This window comes from Spermophilus citellus, assembly GCF_964194105.1.
Source record: "Spermophilus citellus genome assembly, chromosome: 2".
Taxonomy (NCBI): domain Eukaryota; kingdom Metazoa; phylum Chordata; class Mammalia; order Rodentia; family Sciuridae; genus Spermophilus; species Spermophilus citellus.
In genome coordinates, this window is record NC_138183.1 from 134,873,843 (window position 1) to 134,901,388 (window position 27,546).

Consider the following 27,546-nt stretch of genomic DNA (forward strand, 5'->3'; position numbering starts at 1 on the left):
ACTGAGGAATTAAGCTTAAACTTGAGCTTTGGTGGGGACAAATGATATTCAAACTATAGCAGTTATTATCCTAATTAGATGGACCTAAATTACACATCTAGTTCTGAAATCACGAGAGCCTGCTGCAGGATGGAAAGTGCTGATTGGCTTAAACCAATCTGGATTGATGTCCAGATTTGTCTAACTTTTGTTCTATGTCCCTGAAGGGTAAAAACCAAAGAGAAAAGCTAGGTACTGTAGAAAGGAGGATGGCTTAAACCAATCTGGATTGATGTCCAGATTTGTCTAACTTTTGTTCTATGTCCCTGAAGGGTAAAAACCAAAGAGAAAAGCTAGGTACTGTAGAAAGGAGGATGGTGGAATTTATGCTGGATCTCTTGGTCACCCTGGAGAAGTCTAATCTGAGGCTCAAAGTGGCAGCTAATGGAATATTGTCACCCTTCTCTCATATTAATACCCAATAATCAACTGTAAGCCTTAACTATAAGCTCTTTAAACAATAAGAGAACAAATAACCCAATTAACAAATGGGCCAAGGACCTGAACAGACACTTCTCAGAGGAGGACATACAATCAATCAACAAGTACATGAAAAAATGCTCACCATCTCTAGCAATCAGAGAAATGCAAATCAAAACCACCCTAAGATACCATCTCACTCCAGTAAGATTGGCAGCCATTATGAAGTCAAACAACAATAAGTGTTGGCGGGGATGTGGGGAAAAGGGTACACTTGTACACTGCTGGTGGGGCTGCAAAATGGTGAGGCCAATTTGGAAAGCAGTATTGAGATTCCTGGGAAAGCTGGGAATGGATCCACCATTTGACCCAGCTATCGCACTTCTAGGACTATTCCCTGAGGACCTTAAAAAAGCGCTCTATAGGGATACGGCACATCAATGATTATAGCGGCACAATTCACAATAGCTAGACTGTGGAACCAATCTAGATGCCCCTCAATAGATGAATGGATAAAAAAAATGTGGCATCTATACACAATGGAGTATTATGCAGCACTAAGAAATGACAAAATCATAGAATTTGCAGGGAAATGGATGGCATTAGAGCAGATTATGCTAAGCGAAGCTAGCCAAGCCCTAAAAAACAAATGCCAAATGTCTGCTTTGATATAAAGAGAACAACTAAGAACAGAACAGGAAGGAAGAGCATGAGGAAAAGACTACAGTAAACAAAGACGAATGGGGGGAGAGAAACGGAGAGAGAAGGGAAAGCATATGGAAATGGTAGGAGACCTTCAATGATACATAAAATTATAAGAGGTTATGAGGGGCAAGGGGGAGGGAAAAAAAGGGAGAGAATTGAACAACAGCAGGGGAGGTAGAGAGGGAAGATGGGAGGGGAGGGGAGGGGAGGGGGGATAGTAGGGGATAGGAAAGGTAGCAGAATACAACAGTCACTAATATGGCAGTATGTAAAAATGTGAATATGTAACAGATGTGATTCTGCAATCTGTATTTGGGGTGAAAATGGGAGTTCAAAACACAATTTGAGTCAAATGTATGAAAGATGATATATCATGAGCTATGTAATGCTTTAAATAATCAATAAAAAAAAAGAAAAAAAAACTATAAGCTCTTAACATTCTCAAGCTGGGAGCTGGGATGAGTCTGCCCCGTTGTTTCAATCTGAGGCAAATCAAGCCCTTGTAAGTAGCACTGAGTAGATGAGGCTACCCATAAGAAAGGTGCAACTTAAGGTACAGGAGCCCCTCCCGTTGAGAGCAGTTTCTAGAAAGGAAGCCATCTTCAGGCTCAAAAGAGGAGAGTGACGAAGGCAGAGCTGGGTAGCACAACATAGCATTCTCTATATTGCACAAACAATCTGGAAGTCAGTGATTCTAAACTCATTACCTGGGAGTCACCACAGTGACCTTGCTTTTCTACCAGTGGTTTGTTAGTCTTTAGGCAAGCATATTTTCTATTGTCTCAAACAGTTCAAAAACAAGCTTTTCGGATAGTTTCCAAAACTAGGTTTAATGTCTGATTTATCAAACAAGGCTCTACTTCTTAGTAATCTAATTTCAACATAACAAGATGCTTTAGTTCTTGGTTGGAAGGCTTCTGAGACAGGAGTATATCTTTAGGGGGAGAATGATGACAGATTATCATACTTCACCATTACATCTTGACTCCCTTGGCATAGTGTATTTGTACCCTTCCTGAGGTGATGTGCTGTTCTTGGGGTATTGATAATCTTTCTTAAGGTGTATGGTAATGAGTGGTGGCTCTGGAGATTTTAGTTAGAATAACGTTATTGCCCAGCAGTCTTTAATTTTTTGGCTCTACATAACAGAGGCTGTTTGCTTCCAAGCATATTTCATTAACAAACACAATTTCACATTCTGAAATATTGTATTCTGAATGTACAGTCTTCTTCTAAGAGCCTCACAGACATCAGTAATTGCCAATCCCAGCAGCTATAGTTGTACAAAGCACTTCAGCACTTGGAAATGAGTTTATCAACATCATGAAACGACACAAAATGGGTAACCATTATATGTTCATCACAAATATATAGGAGAGAAAAATTAGGACTAAAAATGAAGTGATAAAAATCAGTCTATATTTATAATCTACTCTATAGAAATAGTCTCAAGCCAAAAGAAGGGTATATAGGCAATTAGTACCTGGTTTCTATACATTCTTGAACCCACAAAACAAAAAACAAAAGACAAGGACATGGGAAAATTTCATGGGAGAAAAACAAAATTTACATGAAATATGGAAACTGCTAAAATGTTTCCAGATGTTAAGAAGCTCAAGTTATTTTAAAGTATAAAGAGAAACTGCTGGGTTAATTTTGAGACATTAGACAAATCACTGTTTAGTTTGCTTTAGAACAATAGTGCATGATATCACATGTTTAAGAGGCAGAATGACAGTGACAATTTAGGACCTTAACCTGGGTTCACTCCTGAATCACAGATACTGATTGAGTTCTATATCACAGAGCAATAAAGCAGGTCCTTTCAGGTTATTCTGTATTAAAATGGACTGATTATAATCATGACAGAAGACTCCATTTTTATAGGTACAGTGTTCATAATGTTTTACAAAAAAATTCATGTTTACAAACTCTCACACTTAGCTTCCCACAGAACAAATTTTGCATGTATTTCTAAAACAGTTTAAATCACATGATTTTTAATTTTCTCCTAATTGGCAAAGCTGTTCTTTTGGGATTTTCTCGTTTGCATTGCCCAACTCCAAAAAACACCCTTTAGCAATGCAATTTATATGAAAGGCTACCCAAATTTTCATATTGCCATGGCTTGTTAACCCCTCGTATAGTATTTTACATTTTTCCTTTCTTAAAAAATATTTTATAATTGTAGATGGACACAATACCTTTATGTTATTTATTTATTTTTACATGGTGCTGAGGATCAAACCCAATGCCTCACACATGCCAGACAAGTACACGACCACTGAGCCACAATCCCAGCCCCTTTCCTTTCATTCCTGTCACTAATCTTTGGTTTCAATGACCATTTAATAAACCATGTGGTATAGCAGGAAGCCATGTGGTGGTTACTGTGGGGTGTGTTTGTTTTAGGCCTGCCCAGCATCTGCTATCCCTTCTTCCTAAAAACACAACTCTATTTTCTTTAGAAGCTTTTAAACTTGTTACACTTTAGCTAGGTTTTGGGGGCAGAACTGACCTCCTATTGGCAGGGGCGTGTTCTGGTGGTGACAGGCATAAGACAACTTGCATATTCCTTTCTCAGAAGCTCAGCGATTGATTCAGAGATACATGTATAACTCAATAGAAGCCAATTAGATGAAAGGAGATACTTTGGCTCTTCCCATTTCTATAGATGGGGCATGAATTCTACTAGGGGAAGTAGGCAGTAAATAAGATACATTACATGGTGTTCAGAATTAAGAAGAAAAATTAAGAAGGGAAGGGGAAAGAGGAGCGCTTTTTTTGCATGGGTGCTGTTTTAGATAGGGTGTCCTAGGCAAGATCTCACTGACTTTTGTTCATTGGGTTAAGAGCAGAAGAATGAGACAATGTCTGTTAAGAACCCTTCCAGGCAGGGACGCAGGGAATGACACATACAGAATCTCACCTGAAAGCTTGGTGGGAATGAATAAGGAAGAACTTCAAGATCAGTGTGCTTGGAGCCCTTGAACAAGCAAGATTAGGTCAGAGATAATAGGATAAAGATCTGCAGAGAGCTGTGTAGACCATTCCGAAGACTTTAGCTCTTACTCTTAGAGAAATGAGATGATATTGGGGGATGATAGGGATGATTATAATGGCATCCTTTGTCTGCTATATTGAAAGGGGGAAAGTGTGTGTGCTGGTTAATTTTATGTGATAATCTGACTGGGTTAAGGAATGCCCAGAGAGCCACAAAAACATATTTATGGGTATTTCTGCAAGAGATTAGCATTTGAATCAGTATGCTGAGTAAAGATCATACTGGGTGGGCAGAACTGAGGGTCTCAATAGAACAAAAAGGCAGAGGAAGGGTGAGTTCTCTCTTTTGGAACCTGGACAAGTCATCTTCTCCTGACTTCAGACATGAGAGACTTCTGAGATGCTAGGACTTACATCAAAGAATCTCATCTAGCCTTGGCCTGAGCTATAGTTTTGGCTCCCCTCATTCCTAGACCTTCAGACTTGAATCAAATTATGTCACTAGTTCTTGGTTCTTTTACTCACTGATGACCTATTGTGGACTTCTCAGTCTCTGTAATTGCATAAGCCAATTCCCTTGTTTTATATCTCTGTAGCCCATTGGCTTGTTCCTTTAAAGAACCCCGACTAAGACAGGGTAGAAGCAGGGATACTAGTTATGACTGTTAGTATATTGAAATAGTGATTTAAATTTTTCACTGCTCTTAATTGGGGGGTGGATAGAGATCTTGAAAGAAATTGTAGGTACAGCTCCAGCTCTTGTCACATGGAGTTGACTAAAGCCAAACACATAGAAAATCCATAGTTTTAAAAAGAACTTTATTAGGAGAAGCACTGCCATCAACCAAGAGGGACTTAGGCTGTGGAAGATATAGACACTTGGATTCTCAATTTTCCACAGATAGGAAATAGTCTGAGAAACCCATTTATCCACCCAAAAGGGTATATCTCTAATGTCCATTGCAAAGGACTAAGAAAGATGATGGAAAAATAATGACCTCCTAGAGTATAGAACCAAAAGTTTTATGGATGATAGACTCAAAACTCTTTTTTTTTTCAGTGCTAGAAACTGAAGGATCAAACCCAGGACTTATTATGGAACATTATTCCTCACCCCAGCATATAAAGGAACCTGACACCCTTCACTCGGTGGGATTTCATTATTATTTCAGATCAGTAACTGCTATTTGCTTCCATTATTTTTTGAATCAGATAACTTTTTAATGATTATATTATCTGTATTCCATTATTTGTTGTATGTTGGGTATATGAGAAGAAGACATTTGTTCTTTTGATTCATAGGTTTTATAATATAGGAGCTATATTTGGACCTGAGGTAAATCATGAGATAATATACTTCAAATATTTGATGCAACTTTTAGGAGTTTTGAGATATGAGTATATTTTACATGTGGGAAGGATATGAATAATTATAACCAGGAGAGCACAATATGGTAGATTATTGGTCCCAATTCTTCACTACCCTGTAGTAGTATTAAGCATACAAGAGGTCTTTCCTATGGTTGCTTGAGGAGCAGTCAATTTCCTCACCTTCTTGACTTTGGGCTTAGTCAGACAACTTTCTTTGGTCAATGGGATGAAAGAGTAAGTGATAAGAGCAAAAGCTTGAAATATTCTTGCATGTTGGGTTTTCCTGTTTTTACTTCTGTGAGCACCATGAAAAGAGTTTGTCCTGGGCTTCAGCATGGGCTTTAAATAGGACACATGAAGCACAGGCACTATTAGTTGACTACTAGTTGACCCTTGGGCCCATAGCCTGAAGCATAACTCCCCTAGTCAACCCACAAACCCTCAGTTTAGAGGCAGATCTGAACCTAAGTCTTGGATCCAGCTTAGCGCAGCTAAATTGTTGCTTTCACAATTATCCATGGGAAAAGACAACTTTGGGATGGATTATGCAACAGTAATGTGGCAATGATGGCCAATGTAAACGTTCATGAGAGAGTTGATGGGAACTAGGACCAAGGTGGTAGCAACAGAAGTGATGAGAGGTGTTTGGTTTCTGGTGTATAGGTAGACCCCATAGGCTTTGCTAACATTGTATATTGGTTGGGGAGAAACAGAGAAGTTAAGGATGAATCCAAGGTTTTTGGTTTGGACAATGGAAAAATGGAGTGGCTATTTTCTGAGATGGGAAATACTCCAGAGAATTGGGATTTGGGAGGCAATATCAGGAGGTGTTTTGGACATTTTTCTTTTGAGGGGGAATAAATATCCAAATAGGGATTTTAAGTAGGCAGATGAACATTCAAACTTGGAGGAGGAGGGAGAAAGGTCTGGGAGTGATGAGTATGGAGATGGCTTATAAAGTCATGAGATTGGATGAAATCAACTGGTAAATGTAGTGGTTAGTGGATGGGGAACTGAAGAGTTATGCAAAGGATTGAGAAGGAACAGCAGTTAGATAAGTGCTAACAAAATGTTATTGATATGTGTTGTTATTAAGACTACATCCATTGCTCCCCATCTTTTTCTTTTCCTCCTTCATAAATATAACTCCCACTAAATGTGCGTCTGTGTATGTGTGTGAACTGACTAGATGGAAAACTCAGTATTAATTTTTTTCATATATAATAACAGAGAATTATTAAAAAAAACTAAATGGTATCTTTTCCTCACCTGTTATATATTCACTAAAGAAAATCTTTTCTCTTTTGATCTCCTCTCTAGAACAGGGAAGCTAAGTCTTTGCATTAATTCTGGGTTCCCTTGATAATTCTTTGAGCAGGATGACTTTGTTCAAGAAGGAAAGGTGTTGCAGGTTGATGTCAAAAACAAAAAGTGCATAGTGGAATGAATAGCTGAAACCCTGGGGAACTAATTTTTTCCCCCATCTCTAAGCCTGGAGGAGAGGGGGGTAGGAATGGGAGGAAGGGTACAGTGGATATTAGGAGGTTAGCTCGCAGGAAGCTCTCCAGTGGCAGAAGGGAACTGAACTCTTTCATCTCATTCATGAATCCCAAGTTTTTTGGATATTCAAGAAAAGGGAGCCCTCAAAAAGGAGAAACTGAACTTTCTAAAAATAAGGTACTTGGGACTTGAATGGTTCACTGAAAAAATAACAGATAAAAAGGATTCTTAGACTGTGAAACAAGTATCATCATTTATACATTAAAGATACTTGGGAAGTTTTACTTGAAGAAGGGAGTATGACAAAATGATAGCTTTTGTCTTTTCAAATATGATACTATTAGTCTTATTCTGTTTGGTTTTAGAGAGCAAACAATAATAAGTTGTAAGATGCATGAAGGAAAGAACATTTCACTGTGAAGTCTCAATGCATAAATAGGGCTCAATACATTTTGATAAATGATTGAAAGCATGTATGACAAATGAAAACCAATGTAACACTTACAAGTAGGCAGATTTTTTAACTTTTCTAATAATTCAAGCTATTCAAAAATTAGAGGCTTGGGCCCAATAGTAAGTAGAGCACTTGTCTGGCAAAATCAAGGTCCTGGGTTTGATTCTCATTTTCTCTCTCTCTCTCTCTCTCTCTCTCTCTCTCTCTCTCTCTCTCTCTCTCACACACACACACACACACTCTGAAGAGGATTTGAAGGGCAGTAGTATTCTTCATTGCTAGAAGTGAAGCAGGGGATAAAGAACCTTTTTTTTTTTTTATCAGCGATGTGATAGAGATGATTTATTCAGTAGGTAATGGTTAGACCACACAACTTCTGACATCTCTGAAAACTCAGATATTCCAGTATTATAGCTGAATCCAAAGGGATCTATGTGTAGACTTAGGGCAAGTATAAACAGTTCCCATGATCTTGGAGAAGTCTTCAAGTGGTATGTTTCAATGGCGTGTTTATTAAACAAATGCTCATGACAGATTTTTCACAACAGCAACAAATGTTATTTCACAACATCAAATTTCCCTTACTAAGGGGAAAAAAAACCCGACAATCCCAACAAGGTTGATGGATTTGGATTATTTTTTCAAGTGTTCTGGGGGGAAACCAGTGTCCTTACTCCTTTTCCTCTTCTGTCTCATCTTTAACTTTATCTGATTTCATTTTCTTTACCTCTTCTCTGGCTACATGTCCCCGGAAGGCTGCCTGGATTTTGACAGCAGCAGATTCCTCTTTTTCTTTTTCTTCTTCCTCCAACTCCTTCATGGAAAGAAAAAGAGATTTTTAAAACATCCAATGTGTTTCTGATGCCATAGAAATAAGGGTATAAATTTAATCAATTTAAGAATATACTTTCAGAGATCTGCTGCTTCCTGAGAAAATTTTTATATATTGTCACATTGTAGATGTACTAAACAGCAAATGCCAAAATAGCAGGCATTTTGTTTTGTCGCTCTTTAATATGCTTCTGCAATAAAAGATCATTGCCAACTTTTCGTTTTCTTTTTTTTCCAAAATAGCTCCTATTTAACAGTTTTCCTGAGCAATAACATTTTTTTTGGGGGGTGGGGAATAAGTAGGAATTCTTGAAACATGGTAAAAATGTTAAGAAGATTAGTAAAAGAACTTTTAAAAAATAATCATGATTACATAAGATGATTAAAATGTTAACTTTAAAATTTCTAAATAATTAGATATTAAAATCAGATACTTTTTTTTTTGGGTACTGGGGATTGAACTCAGGGGCACTCGACTACTGAGCCATGTCCCCAGCCCTTTTTTATATTTTACTTAGAGACAGGGTCTCACTGAGTTGCCTAGTGCCTCACCTGTTGCTGAAGTTGGCTTTGAACTTGCGATCCTCCTGCCTCAGCCTCCTGAGCCACTAGGATTACATGCATGTGTCACTGTGCCTGGCTAAAATCAGATACTTAAGAGTGGAGTACCAAAGATAAATTAATTTACTCCAGTAATGTTAGTTCTATCATTGTTGGTTGCACTTTGACATATTAAAAAAAATTAGGTATAATTTACAGACAGCAAAATGCATGGGATCCTAAGTGTAAGTTGAATAGCCCTTAATATACTTTTATTTTTTAAAATATTTTTTTAGTTGTAGTTGGACATAATATCTTTATTCATTATTTATGTGGTGCTGAGGATTAAACCCAGTGCCTCACATGTGTGAGGTGGGTGCTGTATCACTGAGCTACAGTCCCAGCCCTACATTTTTAAATCATAAAAATTACATATGCATATTTAAAAAAATCTAAATATCACTTTCAGTGAAAAGTTTTCTCCATTTTCCCAAACTCTTTCCTAATAGGTTAAGCATTATAATGGATTAAGTGTGTGTCTCCTTCCAAAATTTCTCCGTTTGCAAAAATGTTTATATGAAGATGTGTGTATGTGTGTGTGTGTGTGTGTATATACCCACCTTTTTATTTTAAAAATGTATACATACATTTTTATTTTAAAAATGAGATCATGCTAATCATGGTATTCTGCATCTAGTTTTTCCATGTAACAATATACCTTAGTTCTCTTTTTCTATGGTATAATTTATTATATAACTCTGATCATTCTCCTATTGATGGACCTATGGGTTGTTCATCCTTCCCTGACTACCTCCATGGTCAAACAATGAGACAAATAGCAATTAAATACAAAAAAAGGTATAAAATCCTCTGAGATGCCCAATATATGCAAACAAATTACTCTCAAGTTGGAAATCAATGAAATTCTAACTTAAAATCCATGAAAACCTATTTATAAGGGCATCTGTGAAAGATATAAGGAAAGAATAGTCCCTCCTTTCCTTCTTCCCTGAATTCCCACTACACTGCTACCAATATTAGGCTTATTGGATTGTACTAATATAATTCTGGAATAATTTTGTAAATATTATAGGGAAAATCTGCTCCTCATTGCGTGAGAAACAAGGGGCACGTCCATTTTTAGGTGTCAATTACTGGATAACTAACTGGGACATTTGGACATGAAAAACAACTCAGAGGTTTGGCCTTTGACATTATATAGAGTGCACTCTTTCTCATGAGGCTTGGTCCTCCTGATTCTGAACTATAAAGAATATAGACAGTGATATGCTGGTAAATGTTTAACAACTGCCTGCCACCCCCACTCCAACCCCTGATCCCAGGCAAAAAAAAAAAGAGCCCTGATTTCTAGTTTTTTTCCATAGCCTTAGTATGCTCAAGTGGCTATTAAAATGATATTACTACTGGGCATGGTGAAGCATACCTGTAATTCCAGCAACTCCGGAGGCTGAGAGAGGAGGATTGCAAGTTGGAGGCCAGTCTTAGCAATTTAGTAAGACCCTAAGCAACTTAATGAGACCCTGTCTCAAAATAAAAATTGAAAAAAGGGGCTGGGGCTGTAGCTGAGTGGTAAAGTACCTCTGGGTTAAATCTCCAGTACCACAAAAAAAAAACAAAAAACATATTACTGAACTTGAAGTGAGTAGAGATGTGTATAATTGTCTCTTGAGTGCTGGCTTTATCATATAACTGAGTTATAGATTGGTATCCAGGGCAAACTTCCTTTTGTCTCTGCTCCTTGGATGTAGGCTGTCAGGAGGAAGGCATTATTGTAGAGGTCTATGCATGGAAGATGAGTCAGTCACATTGTGTGAAGTCATTTTATTTCCCTGTATGTAATTCTCTATGATTTTTCCTTTTGTAATCTCTGAACCTCTGCCATTGTGACGTGGTGACAGTAACAATTAGTGAAAAATTCCCAGAGTGGAAGATGAATCTGAGAGATTGAGACTGGGGCTCTAAGTTCTGTTAGCATTTCCTCAAGGGAAGATTTTCTGTCACTGACAATCTTGGAAAATAAGATTATATTTTTAATAGGTAGAATGAGTTTTCCTTTATAAAAGGCATGGGTGAAAATAACACACCAATTTATCACTGACATTAATTATCTATAAAGCAAAATTATAATTTTAACAATATAGATAATAGACTGATTCATATTTGGAGCATAATTTTAAAGTGAGCAATATCATTCTTTGTAGAAATCTGATAATAAATGGAAAAATTACATACTTCTGCGTTGCCTGGTATGTCTTCTATGTCTTCCCCTTTCACAGATGTCTGTGACTTTTCTTGAGCAGATTGTTCTTGCTCCTAGAGAGATGGGAAAGGGAAACGGTCAATATATATCTTTTATTAAGTAAAACATGTTGGAACAAGAAGAAATAAATGAAAGCTCTCAAGGGAATATGTATAAACACATTTCAAAGACCAAGGATTTGGCAAAAATGCTTGCTGTTCTGCTTTTGAAATGAATTCGTCACTGATTTACATTAAAAACAAACCATTGTCTCATAGTAAAAGTCAATAATGTGAGGTAATGAATCCTGAGGAAAGCCCAAAAAAGGGGTATCAATAATTTCTAAAATAGTCATAAAATAAATGCCATTGTGATGCATAGTGTGAGGTCAAATTGACTTAATGAAATTCATAGATTAAAAACAAGTCAAGGAAATATGTTTCCCTGTAGAGAGTGATTTAAATATAAAAAGAGAAGCCAGCTCCACCAATTTTGATATGGTTATTGAGTGTTCCTTCAAAATATAGGTTTAAGGGCTGGGGTTGTGGCTCATCTGTAGAGCACTTGCCTAGTACATGCGAGGCCCTGGGTTTGATCTTCAGCACCACATAAAAATAAATAAAGATATTGTGTCCAACTAGAATAATTAAAACTATCTCAAAGTGTTTAAAAAATACAGGTTTTAAAAAAATAAACAAAACAAAAAAATATAGGTTTTGCTAATTCACCATCTGTAGGAAGGGCCTCTTTCATTTTAACCATAAAACAGAAAATTGAGAATATACAAGGAAATCAAATAAAGCCTTAAGAATTCAAAAGGAAAGGAAAAAAAACCAACCTGAAATTACTGTTTGACCCAAGGAAAAATATTTTTCAAAATTATCCCTTTTATTTCACAAAAGAGAATTTAGTAAAATAGAAATAAATAGATCATCTCCATATATGTAGGCACAAATGAATGGAACTTCACTTTTGAACTCACTGGAATAAATGACAGCTACTGCTGCAGGACCTTCCCCAAATCTACTGAAGAACATCATCAAAACCTGAACTTTGTTAATTCCTTTTAATTCTAATTACTCAAAAGATGGTATTATCTCAGTTGTACAAAGTAGTGTTCCCAAATCATTATTGTTATTGTTGTTATTATTATTATTTTAATCTTCCACATCATTTATTATCCTATGATAATGTGTGTGTGTTTTAAATGATTATGGAGTTTTGACTAGAGCAATGTATCATGAATTTATCTAGGCTGTTGTTGGACGTTTTGGTTGTTTTTTTTTTTTTAATTAGTTGCTCAAGACAATACAATGATCTTGACATATCATACATTTGATTCAAATGGGATATGAATTCTTATTTTTCCACATGTACAGATTGCAGGATCACATTGGTTATACAGCCACGTTTATACATACAGCAATACTAGTGTCTGTTGTATTCTGCTGCCCTTCCTATCCCCCACTCCCCTCCCCTCCCCTCCCATCCCATCACCTCTCTCTACCCAATCTTCTGTGACACATTTCTCTCTCTCTCTCTCTCTCTTTTTTCTCTTCTCCCTCACACCATCATATATGTAATTTTGTATAACAATGAGGGTCTCCTTCCATTATTTTGAGGCAGGGTCTTCACTATGTTGTCCAGGGCTGGCTCTGAACTTCTGGATTCATGTGATCCTCCTGCTTTGACTTCCTGAGTGGCTAGGACAATAAGCATGCAATACCATACCCAGCTAGTATTCTCAAATTTTAATATATCTACAAATTACTTTGGGGATCACGTTAAAATATAACTTCTGATTTGTAGAACTGGGGTAGAAACTGAGACTATAAATTTCTGTTAAATTCCCAGTTGATCCCAATGATGATGATCCCAATAATCTTTCTCAACCATCCTTCCTTATCTGAACCACAGAACACAGAGAATGTTTTGAGTGGTGGTTTTTTTCTTAGTTTTCCCAAGGATGCTACAAAACTAGAATTATATTAGCTAAAAAGGCAAGACATGTAATGGGTGCTTTAATTTAGGGCCTAAGTTTTTTGAGGAACCTTGTTAAGAAAAGCTATCTTTGAGAATACTACTGAGATAGATAGGTTCAGATTCTGAAGAGATTACCTTTATAGAGAAAACTTTATATGATTACCATCTTTAATTCTAATTAGTCTTTTGTAACATAAGTGACAATGAAATATTTGAACTAATGTTGTTTTATTTTATGAAATGTCATCCATTCATTTAACAATGTCATCCATTTATTTGTTGAGTATCTGCTCTTTCTAAGCATTGTAATGTTCAATGAAATTTGAAGAATTTCAGGCAGGATAATTTTTCTATAACTTTCAAGCAACTTCTGTCTATTGATAATCTTTAAATTTAACCTAAAAATCTATACTTGATTCAAATACTTCAGAAAAGAATTTTATTAGAAAAAACAGTGTAATTAAAAAGTTTTCATGTTAATTCTCACAATTCTGGGGAGAATCTAATAATATTTGTTTTCTAGATAGAAGAAATAGCCAAATTCAATGGTTTCATAGAACTATACCTTGAATGCATGGTTGTTATAGAAGCGGTCCTCTACCTTAGCTCCCCATTCTGCTGGATCAAAGTTGGTTTCTAAATAATAAAAAAGAATAATTTCACTTATTTTGAGTTCATTAAAGTAAATCCTGAATAGCAGCACACAAAAATTTCTTGTTCCAAGTTACAGTTTCTTTATTGACAGTCAAAAATCTTATTGACAATTCATATGGTCTAGTACTATAGACACAACCAGTGATCATTAAATATAAGATGATCAATTAAACATTAGATGAGCCCTTGGGGATATTTACATTAGCACTAAAAAACATTCCTTCTGCTTTCACAGAATTTATAACAAAATGAGAGAACAAATGTCAATATTTAAATATGAATATAGGCACATATAAATATGTATTAGTAAATACAGAAAAGTATTTAAAAATAAATGCTAAATAGTCAAGAAGTTTGGAAAAGTGAAGTATGGGAGTTTTTTTTTTTAAATATAAGGCATGTTATAGAGATAGTTGATGTGATAGGATGAGGTATTTAAACAGAAATTTTCTTTAACATTTCACTATTTAAAATTTCAAACTTACAAAGTAGAGAGAATAATATAACAAAGTCCCATATGTGTATGACCTAGATTCAACAATTATCAACTCATGATTTATTTAACCTATAATCTTTTCTTCTGATTATTTTCAAGCCAACTCTAAGAACCTTATTATTTTATTTACAAACATTTGAATGTGTTATCTCTAAAAGATAAAGGATCTTTATCTTTAAAATATAACCATAACATTATCATACCTAAATAGGAACAGTAATTTATTAATATAATCAACTATCCAAATTTCTCTCATTGTCTAGTATATTTTGTTGTTGATCAAATTAACACCACCCCATCCCCGCCAAAATGGGCATGTACAGCCTTTTGTTGTTATATCTTTTAAATTGCTTTAATGGAACCCCACCCACCCATTATTTTCCTTGCAGCAATTTATTTGTTGATGGAATTGGGTCATTTTTCCTCTGGAATTTTCCACAGTTTGGATATTTATGACTATCTCCATGGTGGCTTTTAACAATTTCCTTTGCTTTTGAATGTCCTGCAGACCTATAGACTGTATCTGATTGAGGTTTGACTTTTTGGGGTAAGAATACTTGATCAGTAGAGTTGTGTAATTAGGAGATAAATAATATCTATTTGTCTCTTTTTTTATAATATTTGTGGGTCCCATGTTGATAAATCACTTAAGATCATTTCTTTAGGGGTTGAAAAATGGTAATGCTCTAATTTGATCATTACCTCTTTATTTTTTGAAGAAACTCAACAACAACAACAAAAAAAAGTGGTTGTTTTCTTCAACTATTTGGTTACCCTGAAATACAGCTCTTACAGAAAAGAAAATTTTTCTTCCCCTCTGCCAGTTTTCAAAATAATCAGTTGGTTTCCTAAGATCCTCTCAAGATGTCCAATGAATGGTGGTTTTGTTTTAATTATGAAGTCATGAATATTTAACCAACTGGATGAATTCCAGTACTAATGTTGTAATTGTTAAAAATTTGGCCAGAGGGAGCTTAATTCAGGTGCTCAGATTCTCCTAAGTCCTTTGCAAACTACTTTAGTAATCCTTGAGAGAGTTTTTTTTTTCTTGGTATGACAAGATGGTCAGCCTCATCTTCTGTATTTGTGACCAGTGCATAGAATTAGCTAGTTTCCCAAGAAGCCAGGGGTCGTCGGAAACGATATTCAGAGATGAAAATCTAGGGGCTAGGTGCCCACTGGTACTGAATTGGTCATTGTTCTAAGGTTTTTTGGAGTATAAAGCTGAAAACTACTTCCATTTCTCAAAAGAGAAAACGTATCATGAAATCACATTGATATTTTTCAATTACAATTTAGGATTATATGGGGCCCTTCATGCCTATAATCCCAGTGACTTGGGAGGCTGAGGCAGGAGGATCATAAGTTTGAGGTCAGCCTCAGTATCTTAGGAAGACACTCAGCAACTTAGTGAGAACTTTTTCAATATAAAAAATAAAAAATAAAGGACTGGGGATGTAGCTAAGTAGCAACACACTCCAGGGTTCAATCCCTAGTACCAACAAATATATAAAATAAGTAAAATAAAATTTAGAACTACAAAATTTTATAAACTTTTCATTTTTAAAATTTTATGTCAATATTCCTACAATAATACTGATTCCTCATAGCACTAGCATAGTTGCTTACCTGCTTTATTCTATACTATATAAATAAATAGTGTTCAGAATAACCCTCTGTTAGTCACTTTTCCATTATTGTAACAAATATCCAAGATAAATAAACTTAAAAAGAGGAAAAGGTTTATTTTGGCTCATGGTTTTGGAGGTTTCAGTCCATGAATGATTGGCTCCAGTGTTTGGGCCTATGGCCATTATCAAAGCAGGAGTATGGAGAAAGCTTATTTACCTCTTGACCAAGTAAGAGAGACAGAGTGCCCACAATTCCCTTTAAGGCCACGCTCCCAGTGATCTAAAGTCTCCCTCTAAGCCCCATCTCCTAAAGGTTCCACCACCTCTTAACAGTGCCACAAACTGGGGGACAGCCTTTAACACATGAACCTGTGGGGGACATTCTGATTCAATTATAACATTCTACTACAATATTATTAGCAATGATTACTGAAAACATTTTAAGGTTTTTATGTTGTTGTTTATTTTGATTTTAGGCTATACCTACCAGGTTTGTACAGTAAAATTACTGTGTGATGTACTTACTTGAAATAATTCTCTTCCTTGTGTTTGTGTCAGCTACTTACTATTAGTTCATTTGTTTAACTTCATTTTTAAATGTTAGGAATTGCTTAATTTTTAAATTTAATCTTATTATATGCTAAATATTAATAAACCCAAACAAACTATATTTTATCTTGTTACCTCTATCCTGTTTTCTTTTGCTAGAGGAAAATGTTAATTTTAAAAGATTTATTCTTACATTAAAATAAAGTTATATATTCGTGTAAATCTTTTGTTAGGTAATAGGATACTAAGCACACCTTCTCTCATCTTGTTTTTTTTCCCACTGATTCCTAAAGATCATTCAATATCTAGAGATCTTCCTTATTCTTTTTTAAGTTATATATTATTACATTGAGTAGACATACTCTTACTATTATGGGGGTTGAGTGTGCAGTTCAGTGGTACAAAATTTGTCTAGTGTGCATGAGGTCCTGGAGATTGATTCCCAGTACCTAAAGAAAAAAAAATCTCCACTATGGATATTTAAGTTGTTTCCATAAATGTTGAGGTAGAACTTCTGGGCCAACGATTAAATACATATATAATGTTGGTAGGTACTACTGAGTTTCTGTCCTTCGTGTTGTACCATTTTGCTTCTCCACTGTGTGAGTGTATGTTCCCTTAGCCTTGCTTAGAGTGTACTGGCAAACAGCATTTTGCAAGTTTGATGGAGGGGTGATTGTTGGTAACAGTGTAGTTTTGATTTGGACTTCTGTTACTTGCAGCATTTAAAAAAATATTTTTTAGGTGTAGTTGGACACAATGCCTTTATTTAATCAATTAATTAATTAATTTTCATGTGGTGCTGAGGATTGAACCCAGGGCTTTGCACATGCTAGGTGAGCACTCTACCACTGAGCTACAATCCCAACCTCTACTTGCAGCATTTGAGTAGATTTTCAAGTTAAGGGCCATTTGCATTTATTTTTGTCTGAATTATTCGTATCTATTTCTTTTTTCAATATGGTTGTCATTAGAAGTGGGTCATAAGACACTGTTTTTACAAGCTCTTTATTAGGATTATTAACCCACTGGGATAATAATTACAAGTATTTTTTTTTCCTGTCACTTGTAGTTTTATTTTCTTTTTGGTACTTTTTGTTATGTAAAAGTTTACTTTTATGACATCAATTTTATCAATCTGTTCATAATTGTATCTGGAATTTGAAGCCATTAAAGCAACTTAGTTAGCAATTTTTTTATGTTATTAAGAAACTCATTCATATTTTTTTCTTAGTATTTGTATGGTTTCTTTTTTTAAAAAAATATTTTAATACCTTTATTTCACTTATTTATTTTTATGTGGTGCTGAGGATTGAACCCAAGGTCTCGCATGTGCGAGGTGAGCGCTCTACCAGTGAGACATAGACCCAGACCCTGGTTTCTTTTTTTAATATTTAAATTTCCAACCAATTTAGAATTTATTCTGAATCGGTCTACTTTTATTCTTAACTTCTTTAATTCATTATCAATTCATAAAAAGCCCACTGTTTCTCTAGTGATTTGAGATACCACTTATATACTGATATGTTTTTTGTCACAAAAACAAACATTAAAACAAAATCACCTGTGATGAATGATAGTAAGGGAATTCTTGCATTGTATGGGATACTGAGAAGAAATTCCATGATTTCTTTTGCCTTTTTCGAGATACTAAATTCTGATACTTATGTCAGTTGGATAAGTCACCTTTGGTTAACATGGATGGAAGTGGGTATGGTGCTTAAAATTTTTTCAAATGGTTTTACTGGTTGTTTATTACTGAGCTAGTATTCCCAGGCCATTAATCTGAATAATGAAATTGCTTTTGTTACTGGGATCTGGTAATGATGACTCAAACGTTTCTGTAATGTTATGTTTCTGAGTTTTAAAATTAAACAAATGACTAAAGGCATTTTACTGTGTGAATTTGTAAAATTAATGTTATGATAACAAAATTAGTGTTCATAATAATTTACCTCTTTCCCCAAAGCATTTTTCTTACTAACCTTTTCTCCCTAAATATAGTTTGTCAGATATTTTTAGTGCAACTTAAAAGTATAAATAAGATTGTGCAACAGGGCTGGGGATGTGGCTCAAGCGGTAATGCGCTCGGCTGGCATGCGCGGGGTGCTGGGTTCCATCTTCAGCACCACATAAAATAAAGATGTTGTATCCTCTGAAAACTGAAAAAAAAATATTAAAAAAGATTGTGCAACAAATATTCATCTTGACTGGACATGGAAAAGACTAGCAATGGCCAGGAAATTGGCAGAGATTCTGAGCTTTATAAGGGCAGAATAAAGAGGACAAGGGGTGGAGCTGTGCCATGCATGTGAGTTGTTTGAATTCGAGCCTTGGGCTAAGATTCTTCCCTCTGTAAAATGATTTGCAATGGAATATCTGTCTTCTTGTGGCAATTTCTAGTCACCTTTACCATTCTGTTGGAATACTATCATTGAAAGTAACAATAACAACAGTTTATACAAAATGAATTTTATAGTCAAGAATAGGTTTTTAGTATAAACTTATGTAACTACTAGTTCCCAATTTTGATTCTGGGTCAGGTCATGATAGTCACAAACCTTTAAGACTGGGGATTTGGAAGTTTTATTCATGGTAGTGAAGGAGCTTTGCTTTGGTTCTCAATCAGAGAGTTACCTTTAGATCTTTGTCTCTGAGCAGGATGAGAGTTTTAGAGTATAAAGAATATAAATTACCTTCCCATGTTGGCAGTTCACTTTTCAAAATAGTTTATTTCTGTGCCTTTATTGAAGAATGGTTTCATACCCCAGTGAAGACCGTTTTATTTAATCTAAGGCAAGTTGAATTATTTTTGTATTACTTATAATACCTTCAAATGAGAAGAATCAAAAATTAAAGAAAATTGCAAATTACCCTCTCAGGAAGAACAGAAAGTCAACTATTGGGGATGCACAAGAGCAGTCTCTTAGATAGTGGAGAGGAACACTTGTCTGATCTTTAGAGGTCCCCTTCCACACTGTGTGTCCATGAGAAACACAGTGAAGAAAGTCTGGAGAATAAACAGGTAATCTTGAATAAGAGAATCAAGAGAAGCTGTCAAAGAGGCATATATTGTTTCCAATAGCAAGAAACTGTTATGTGAAGTCACCTGCTTAAAGGCTTGTTGTAGAATAAAGATGGTCTTAAATAAGTTTTACCATAACCCAAATGCTTAAGTCTTTTATTTTAAAAATGTCTATTTAAAAAAAAGCTTACTCTCTCTTTTCTCTAGAAGGTTCTCAAAATATGCTGCTGCAAAAGCTGGTATGTTTTCTGGTTGTTCCCTCAGAATCTCACGTGTCAGGCCTTCAAGAAGATTCCCAAATCCTTGTGGAATTCGATAATGGGTGTTGGAGAATGGAATCGACATCTCCTTGGGAAGAATTGCCTAGAGTACCTAGAGATTCATTAAAGAGCACTTATCTTTAAATTTTTCTGATGTTAATTATTAATTACATAATCACAATTATGACAACAAAATATTTCTGAGACCCAAATTTCCTGGACTTCAACTTTTGTTTCTCTAAAGATACCCCAAATCCATATATTTCCACTCCCGCAGAGAATTTCAAATTCTGAGCTTTATAAGGGCAGAATAAAGAGGACAAATTCTTCATTTTGAATTAGAATATTACAAATATAGACTCATTCAATTGACTAAATAATTTTGTAAAAATTAAACCCCACAGTATTTACTATGCCACTAAGTACTTTCTTCTGCCTCTGTCTTCCTGTATTAAAAGATGTGGGTAATTTTTGCTATTCCACAGTATTTAGACAGAACGATTATTAAGAAAGGTAGTTTAACTGAATTCATTATTGATCGCTGAGAAGACAGTTTAAGGTCTAAAAAAAAATTACTTCAACTTGTTAAATTAAATTTCACACTTATTTTTTTTTTCTTAGCTGCCACTTCTGAAGCCTGATCTATATGTCTTGAAACACCTTTGCACTCTTGAATGGCATTGAAGAGAGGAAAAAAGAAGGTCATGGTTTTGAAATCCTAGGTTGCGAAGTTTTGGGATTCTTTTATTGTCTGGTTTTGTTTCGACCAGGCCTTCTCTTTCTGTCCTAGAATACAAGGCTAGATTAAGGTAGCTGCCAAGCAATGGGCTGTACTACTGAGTATGCAAAGAATACCCAGGGACCTGGCCTGTTTTGTGAGTCAGCGCTGAATAGGGGTCCAGGTTGGGAGACAAGAGGGTTTAACGACGCCCAAGTCCTCCCCGCGCCCACCCTTTGTAGAGGAAACAGGAGATGAGACCTTCCTCCAGACGTTGTGAAAGGACAGGTGAGACCCTGAACCAGGCTGGGGAGGGAGGGCGGATGGTGTGATTCCGTCGAGGACCTGGGATTTCAGACTCTCGAAGGATGGGCTGCCTTGGCTCCCAATCTGCTCCCGGATCCCCAGAGTGTGTAGGGGATGCTGAGAGAATACGAGAGACGAAGGTAAAAGGCGAGGTCTTTGTGTTGGAGAGCGAGTGGGGGAAACCGCCTCACCTCTGCTTTCTCTCCGAGCTGGTGCTGGTGGTTCCGGTTGTTTTTTTCTCGTTGCTGGGTAACCGTTTTTCCTCCCTCCCCCTAAACTACGGCGGCCCGGAGGGAGAGAGAAGCTCCTCGCTCCGAGGCCGCGTCGGTTTCGCGGACTGAAGGTCCCGGGGAGGGTGGAGTCGGCCTCACAAGCCCCGCCCCGCCCCTGCCCCCGCCCCGCCCCCGCTGTGGTGCACTTCCCAAGTCCAGCGGGTTGCAGACAGACCGTCGCAAGCATGGTGGCCCCAGGGTCTGCACTCCAGATGGTTCTGCCATTAATCCTTTTGGCCGACAGAAGTGCAGGTGAGGCGGCCCGGCTCGTTCGGACCCCTCAGGGGCCTCAGGCTCCGAGGTCCCGATCCTCTTCGGGATCCGGATCCGCGCCGGCCTTCTAGGTCTGGGACCAAGCCCATAGCCTGGGGCGGTTTTCTGCGACCCTGGCTGGCTTGCAGACGTTTGCTGCGCCGGAGACCAAGCCCTTTCGCTTTCTCCGCTCCCACCCGCTGTCCTTAACTTGTGTGGAGGAGGGGAAAGAGTTAGGTTTATCAGAGTGAGGAAGCTCAAATGTGCCCAGACGGAGGCCCTCAGGGGAGCTAGGAGGAAAGGGGGCGAAGCTAGTTAAAAACTATTGGGAAACAGGTGACTGAGTCATCCAAAACATTTCAGCAGCTTCCCCCTCAGTGGTGCCTTTGGGGAGGCTGTGCATCAGCCTGGGTTCCTTGGGGGAATTAAATTTTACTCGTTTAAGTGGTTATTAGGGCTAAGAAATACAACCCCCTCACTAGCTCAGAATAATTTAAGGCTCAGCTTTGATTTCTGGTGCAGCTTAGAAACATGGATGGTGAGATGATATGCGTTGGGAAGGGGAGTAACTCAAATTGGCCACTGTGCAGGTCAGAGCCTGCTGTTTGAATACCTTGGGCTGAACCCTGGGTCACAGCATGGAGATACCGGAAAAGGGGGTTCTGTCTGCTAATACAAAGTAAAGTGATAGTGCTGAATTATTTTTCCTTCTTCAAACCACTCAAAGACCGAGTCCCAGAGATCTCTGTTAAATGTAAGTTGAGATGGGAGAATGATATGACTGCTGCTCTACTGAAGCACCTACAAAATACCCACATTCACACAGGCAGCATAGTGAATAGTTTTTAGAGTTCAATTAGTAGCACTCTGCCTGTCATTCCCTGACTCATCACCACTCAGTGACCATTGGGAACCATCATACAAGTTGAGCAGAAGGTAAAGAGAATAGAGCCATTATTTTATTAATTTTTCTATTAAGGGTTATCTTTAATATCAGTATCAACTCCTTTGGGTCATATCATTACATAACCTTCACTAATAAGGACTATATTTTTCATTCATTCATTCATGTTATAAATTTCCCATCTTTCTTACTTGGTTTCATATCCTGAGGTCTTTCCTTTAAACCACTCAACCCCCTTTGCCAGTGTTTATCATGTGATATTTGAGGTGTAACAATGAAGTGACCCATGAACTCACCACCCAATTTGAGAACTAAAATTCTGAGTTTTATTGAGCCAATGTTTTCCTCCATAGTGCATCTGCCAGGTCCCCCATGAGAGGTAATCACTATCCTAATTTTGTTAGTCTACTTGTAATGATGGTCTGTCTGTTCCCTGAAGCACTCATTCCTTTTTTTTTTCCTTCAATTCTGCTCCTAAATAAAGGGAGAAATTAAAGAAAAAATCAAATGTTAAATGTGTATTGTGTTTGACTCAAAAGCAATTGCCAGTCTTGTTCTCTTAATCTTCCTTAGTCCACTGCTCAATTCCTTGGTCTTCATGTTCCACTGTGTAATCAGGTTGGAATTTAAACCTTATAAGCACAGGGAATTTGCTTTTTCCATGATGAACCATCATTACCTGACAGTGGCAGAGTAATAATAACTTTGGACTCAGGTAACTCAGTTTCTAGTAGTCCTCTCATAAACTACCTTGTGATTTAAGTCCATTGTCAAAGTTTAATATTTAGTGTCTTTAGCATTGTGCTTGCCACAGTAAGCTCCCTACTAGAATGTCAGCTGCTTGCTGATAAGGATTTTTATCTATTGTTTTCTTCACTGTTCTATCCCTGATACTTAAAATGGTGCCTGGCACATGGTAAGCATCAATCAATAAGTATTGTTGAATTAACAAATATGCAAAAGTTATTTTAAAAATTGCTTAATTTATTTAGGTCTTAGTCTCTTGGTCAGTACCTTTTGATCAGTAACAAACATGATTCTAAGAGGCTTTCACCTCTAAAATTCTTTAGCTCAGCATAATATAGCCATGAACAAAGATATTCAGTACGTATGTATTGGCCAACACAGACTGCCTTGAAAAGGTACTTCCCCAGTCTATGGGCTATTGGCTGCACATTCAGATATGCAAATAGCAGCCAGTTTTCTTCACTCCATTCCTCCACTCCTACCCTCTCTCTACTTAGCTCTTATTTATGCTTTTGATTTTTGGTTTTTGTTCCATGTGAAGTACCTACTCAAGACAGGGCCCTCCCACACTTGTGCCTCCCCCTTCCCTCAGCAGGCTGCCAACCTGCTTATGCAATTCTGGGGTGTTGTGGTCTCTTAGAGTGTTTTGTTCATGGCTGCTGTTATTTGCAGCCTGTTAGGCCTTCTGGGTGATCTCTGATTGTCACTGTAGGTATCATGATCAAACTAGCTCATGAGGGTAGGGGTGAGGTACATGAGCACTAGCTAAGGACTTTTAGGGACTGGGCTTCCAAGAGCAGTATAGGCCACCAAGTTTGTGTAGGAGACCCATTAGCTGTACTGCTGTTAAGTGTAGCCTAAGGGGCCTGTCATCATTTATAGCTTCCAGGGAGGAAAATGTCAGCTTTGTTAATTCTGATTCTTTCTCTGCCTATTATTTTTGGTTAAAACCCTTAAACTTAATTTTGTAAATTATTTTAGGGACTTTTTTTTGGTCCGTTTTGTTCAGACAAGTTGGGGCATAGTTTTATTATTTTCCGTGCTAAAATTTTGATGAGGAACTCAATGAGATCATTTGGATTTTATTAAAAAAATACTTCGATATAGGCTGGAAGTTAAAAATAGGAGTGATCTTGTTAAAGTGAATTCTTATTCAGTCTTGTTATCGACTATAGAATAGAATCCAGTTTCAGTTGTGCTTTCTCTTTTCTTTTTGTAGAATTAAGGTTGTGAAATAGGCAAAATTGTAACAAAAGACCTTTCTTTAGACACTTTGACCTTTTGTCTCTTACTGACCATATTTTTGTGTCTTGATTTATCTGAATTTACCTGAGAAAGAAGCAGACTTTTCAAAAATATTCATAAATGCAGTACTGGGGGTGGTCAAAAAACCATAATAAGGGGGATTTATTTGAAGGAAATTAACATTGGTAAGAGATAAAGGGTGGGGGATATTAGAGAAGCTGTGATGGAGACAGGATGGCTTCGTTATTCCCAGCTACTGTGGATAGGTGTAGTAATGGAAAGTCAGGGAAGGAAATGGTTTAGTTTTCTTATAAACACCATTTGTGGCGTGCATGAAAGGAACATTTTAGGGATTTGTGGGGAGAAGTATTAGGGCCTAGTCTGAGAGCAAAGGAAGATCAAGAACTCTGAAGGGGAGAGAAGGAAAAGAGGCACTGGTTTCCTTAGAGGTCATATTGTACTATGATATGTATTGTTTGGAATTGTTCTTGTTATATTGCTTACTTAATTAGGAGGAATAAGATCTAGTTTTAAAAGATTAAAAGGTTTGAATTTACTTGAATTCCTTGGTATAGACTGTATTTTTCTATTTCATTTGATCCAGTTGGTGCTGAAACTCCTTGATAATGTACCAGTTTGCTGAATTTTTTAGGTGTTGGTTTTCGCTTTGCTTCGTACATCGATAATTACATGGTGCTGCAGAAGGAGCCTGCAGGAGCAGTGATCTGGGGCTTTGGTATACCTGGAGCCATAGTGACAGTGACTTTGTACCAAGGTCAAGAAATCAATATGAAGAAAGTGACCCATGTGAAAGGTAAGGCAGCCCATCCTCTGTTCAGCTTTTGTCTTCTTCTGCCACCTGCTGGATTATCTGAAAATGAATGCTTATGCTCCAGCCCAGGTCATCCATCCATCCATCCATCCATCCATCCATCCATCCATCCTTTCATCAGTGTTATTTGAGTACTTACTAAGTGGTAGAAACCTAGAATATAGAGAAAAATAAGGCTCAAAGTCCCTGATATCACAGAGCTCGTGGAACAATACAAATTGATAGCAAGTCATATAGTGCTGTGATGAATGTTTTGATGAAGATGTATATAGGGCTGTCATGGAATAGAGAAGAGAAACATTTAACTCTGGCACTATAGAGGTATGGTTAAGAAGCTTGGCTCTGGAATTCCTGTCTGGGATTGGGTCTGACTCTTGTCATTTAATGACTTTATAGTCCTCAGACATGCTATTAAAAATCTGTGTCATAGTTTCTATGTGAAATGGAGATAGTCATAATACTTATTGGATTATTTTAAGGATGAAATGAATTAACACATGTACCAGATACTGTGCTGAGTACTGGTGATATAGTGATGAGCAAAAAAGATATGCCTTCTCCCTTAATGAAGCCCCCTGTAATGTATTTAGGGGAGGAGACAGGAAAAGAATGTGTGATAAGTGCCACAATGAGGAAGGACATAATGTATGGAAATGCTTAGGGAAGCAGGGATAAAGAACTTGTTATGAGGCTGGTCTTGAAAGATGAGTAGGGCAGACCAGAGAGAGGGAGCAGCTGGGGCAAAGGCATGGAGGTATGAGTGGAGGTGAGTCACTGAAGAAGTGCCAGGCAGGTGGGTAAGTGAGAGGTGGAGGATAAGAGGAGCTGAGATTGGGAAGGTGAGGTGGGGAGGCAGGGAGGCTTGTCTGTCTTTGCTAATTTGTAGATTCTCTACTTTGGATCAATTGATTTTAAGTGCAAAATAACCTGATCAAATTGGTATTTTAGAAAGATCCCTTTGGCAATACTGTGGAAGGTGGATTGGCTATCAAATAATGCTCCAGTTGCTTCAATTCAAGCATTGGTGGGACTTGTTAGCATGTTATTATGTTATCCAGCCAATACAAAATGAGGGCTTGACCCAAAAGAGTAGCCATGAGGATTGATGGTCAAAAAGATGAGAATTAGCAGCTTTCATGAGCAGGGAGATATTATAAATGGGTCTCTTTCTAGAAGAGATACGAGATATAAAAGACAGTATGGATGAGGCAAAGCTAGAAGTTGCTGGATGCAGGATGGTGTGCTCAGGGCTGGGTCTTAGGAGCTTTAGAATGTGGAAGTGACAGCGAGGTAGGTAAGAGACTACTGGGGAAGGGGGTGTTGGAGTTAACATATGAATTGGTGGTTTGAGCAATTAAAATAGACATGTGACAGGGAAGCTGGTGGAAACTTTCCTGGCCCTTATAAACAAGGATGGCCTTGTTAGTTTTATCAGTTATCAGAACTGATGATCTAATCTAGAGTATTCCAGACCCAGTGCTGTTGTCTTCATCTTCCAGAAAATTTTCATTCAGCACACATTTGAAAATGCATACCAGGCATAGATGCAAGGTAAGAACTTCTAGCAGATTTTTAAGATGTTTTAAGGTAAAACTGTTGTTGGGTGAAACTAAGAGACCTGAAAGGGAAACTTCAGCTGATTGAGACATGGTTGTCTCTTGAGCTAAACGCTACTGGTAACACAGGATATGCTGAAAATGAAGAATTCCAGAACTAGTGCTTTCTGTTTGTGCTGTGTTCCTCTTAGAAATGAGCAGCATTGTGTGCAAATAGTGGCCATCTCAGTAAATGACATTGATTTTGGTTTAAAAATAAGATATGGGGTTTCTTTGGTGCTAATAATGTTACCAGTAAATAGGAGACAGAGACTACATAATACTGTAGAGATAGATATACAGAATACATTATATTATATAGCATTTCAGTTTTAAAGATTGTTCTTCTGTGTTATTTTTAGAGGTTTTACCCCCTTCATGCCTGTTTCAGGACTAATATCTGAGGTGGGCACAGATAAAGCTGGCGGGTAGGTGGTGATGGGAAGGCATCAGATGTAATCATTCAGAGATGAACTTCCTTTTTTCTTTACAGTGATTGCAAACCTGCTAATTTATCTTAATTTCAATTCTATAATCATCTATCAAGGGCGTAGTGCATATAGAACACTGTCATAGAAACCATAGGAAAATACAAAGAAGGATGCAAACAGTGCCCATCCCTCTGAAGCTCATTCTCTCATGTTTTCCTTTCATATTTTAGTGATTTAGGCTCAAATACTGCTCCAGTTGCTTCACTGTAAAGTGATATATATTTTTTTGGAGTTAAAATAACCAGCAGTACTTAAGGGAATCAAGTGATTCATGGACTCTTGATGATAATTTCACAGGAAAAGGGGTTGGTAATATTGGTGATGATAATGGTAGATCAATTTATCAGCATTCCCACATTTACTTGTAGAGAATAAAGGTATTTTAATTTATAGATGTCAGAAAACCTACTTCAATGGGCATCTTGCTCTTTTCTGCCCACGAAGCAAAATGCATAAAGTGTTA

At 37.1% G+C, this 27,546-nt stretch overlaps 2 protein-coding genes across 5 annotated transcripts in view; one reads left to right on the forward strand and one right to left on the reverse strand.

Moving 5' to 3' along the window:
* Nucleotides 1–7,661: 7,661 nt before the first annotated feature.
* SPA17 (sperm autoantigenic protein 17) lies at nt 7,662–21,063 on the reverse strand. 2 transcript variants are annotated; one of them, XM_081281117.1, is made up of 5 exons: nt 20,937–21,063; nt 19,653–19,833; nt 13,672–13,742; nt 11,117–11,197; nt 7,662–8,306 (listed from the first exon to the last, which is right to left on the reverse strand). In XM_081281117.1, exons 2-5 carry the CDS (start codon nt 19,804–19,806, stop codon nt 8,163–8,165), a joined length of 450 nt encoding a protein of 149 aa, XP_081137243.1. In that variant the 5' UTR covers nt 19,807–19,833; nt 20,937–21,063; the 3' UTR covers nt 7,662–8,162. The 2 variants fall into 2 exon arrangements, with proteins under 2 accessions (XP_081137243.1, XP_081137244.1); XM_081281118.1 differs by lacking the exon at nt 20,937–21,063 and adding an exon at nt 20,701–20,930.
* An 82-nt stretch (nt 21,064–21,145) lies between these two features.
* SIAE (sialic acid acetylesterase) overlaps nt 21,146–27,546 on the forward strand; it is a 35,762-nt gene continuing 29,361 nt past the window's right edge. Inside the window, exons 1-2 of one of the 3 annotated variants that reach the window (XM_081278983.1) lie at nt 21,146–21,269; nt 24,818–24,979. In XM_081278983.1, the coding sequence (XP_081135109.1) occupies nt 21,203–21,269; nt 24,818–24,979 (229 nt within the window). In that variant the 5' untranslated portion in view covers nt 21,146–21,202. Of the gene's footprint in view, nt 21,270–22,040; nt 22,206–24,817; nt 24,980–27,546 lie in introns of those variants that run through there. The other 2 variants (XM_081278984.1, XM_081278985.1) reach the window with 2 other exon arrangements.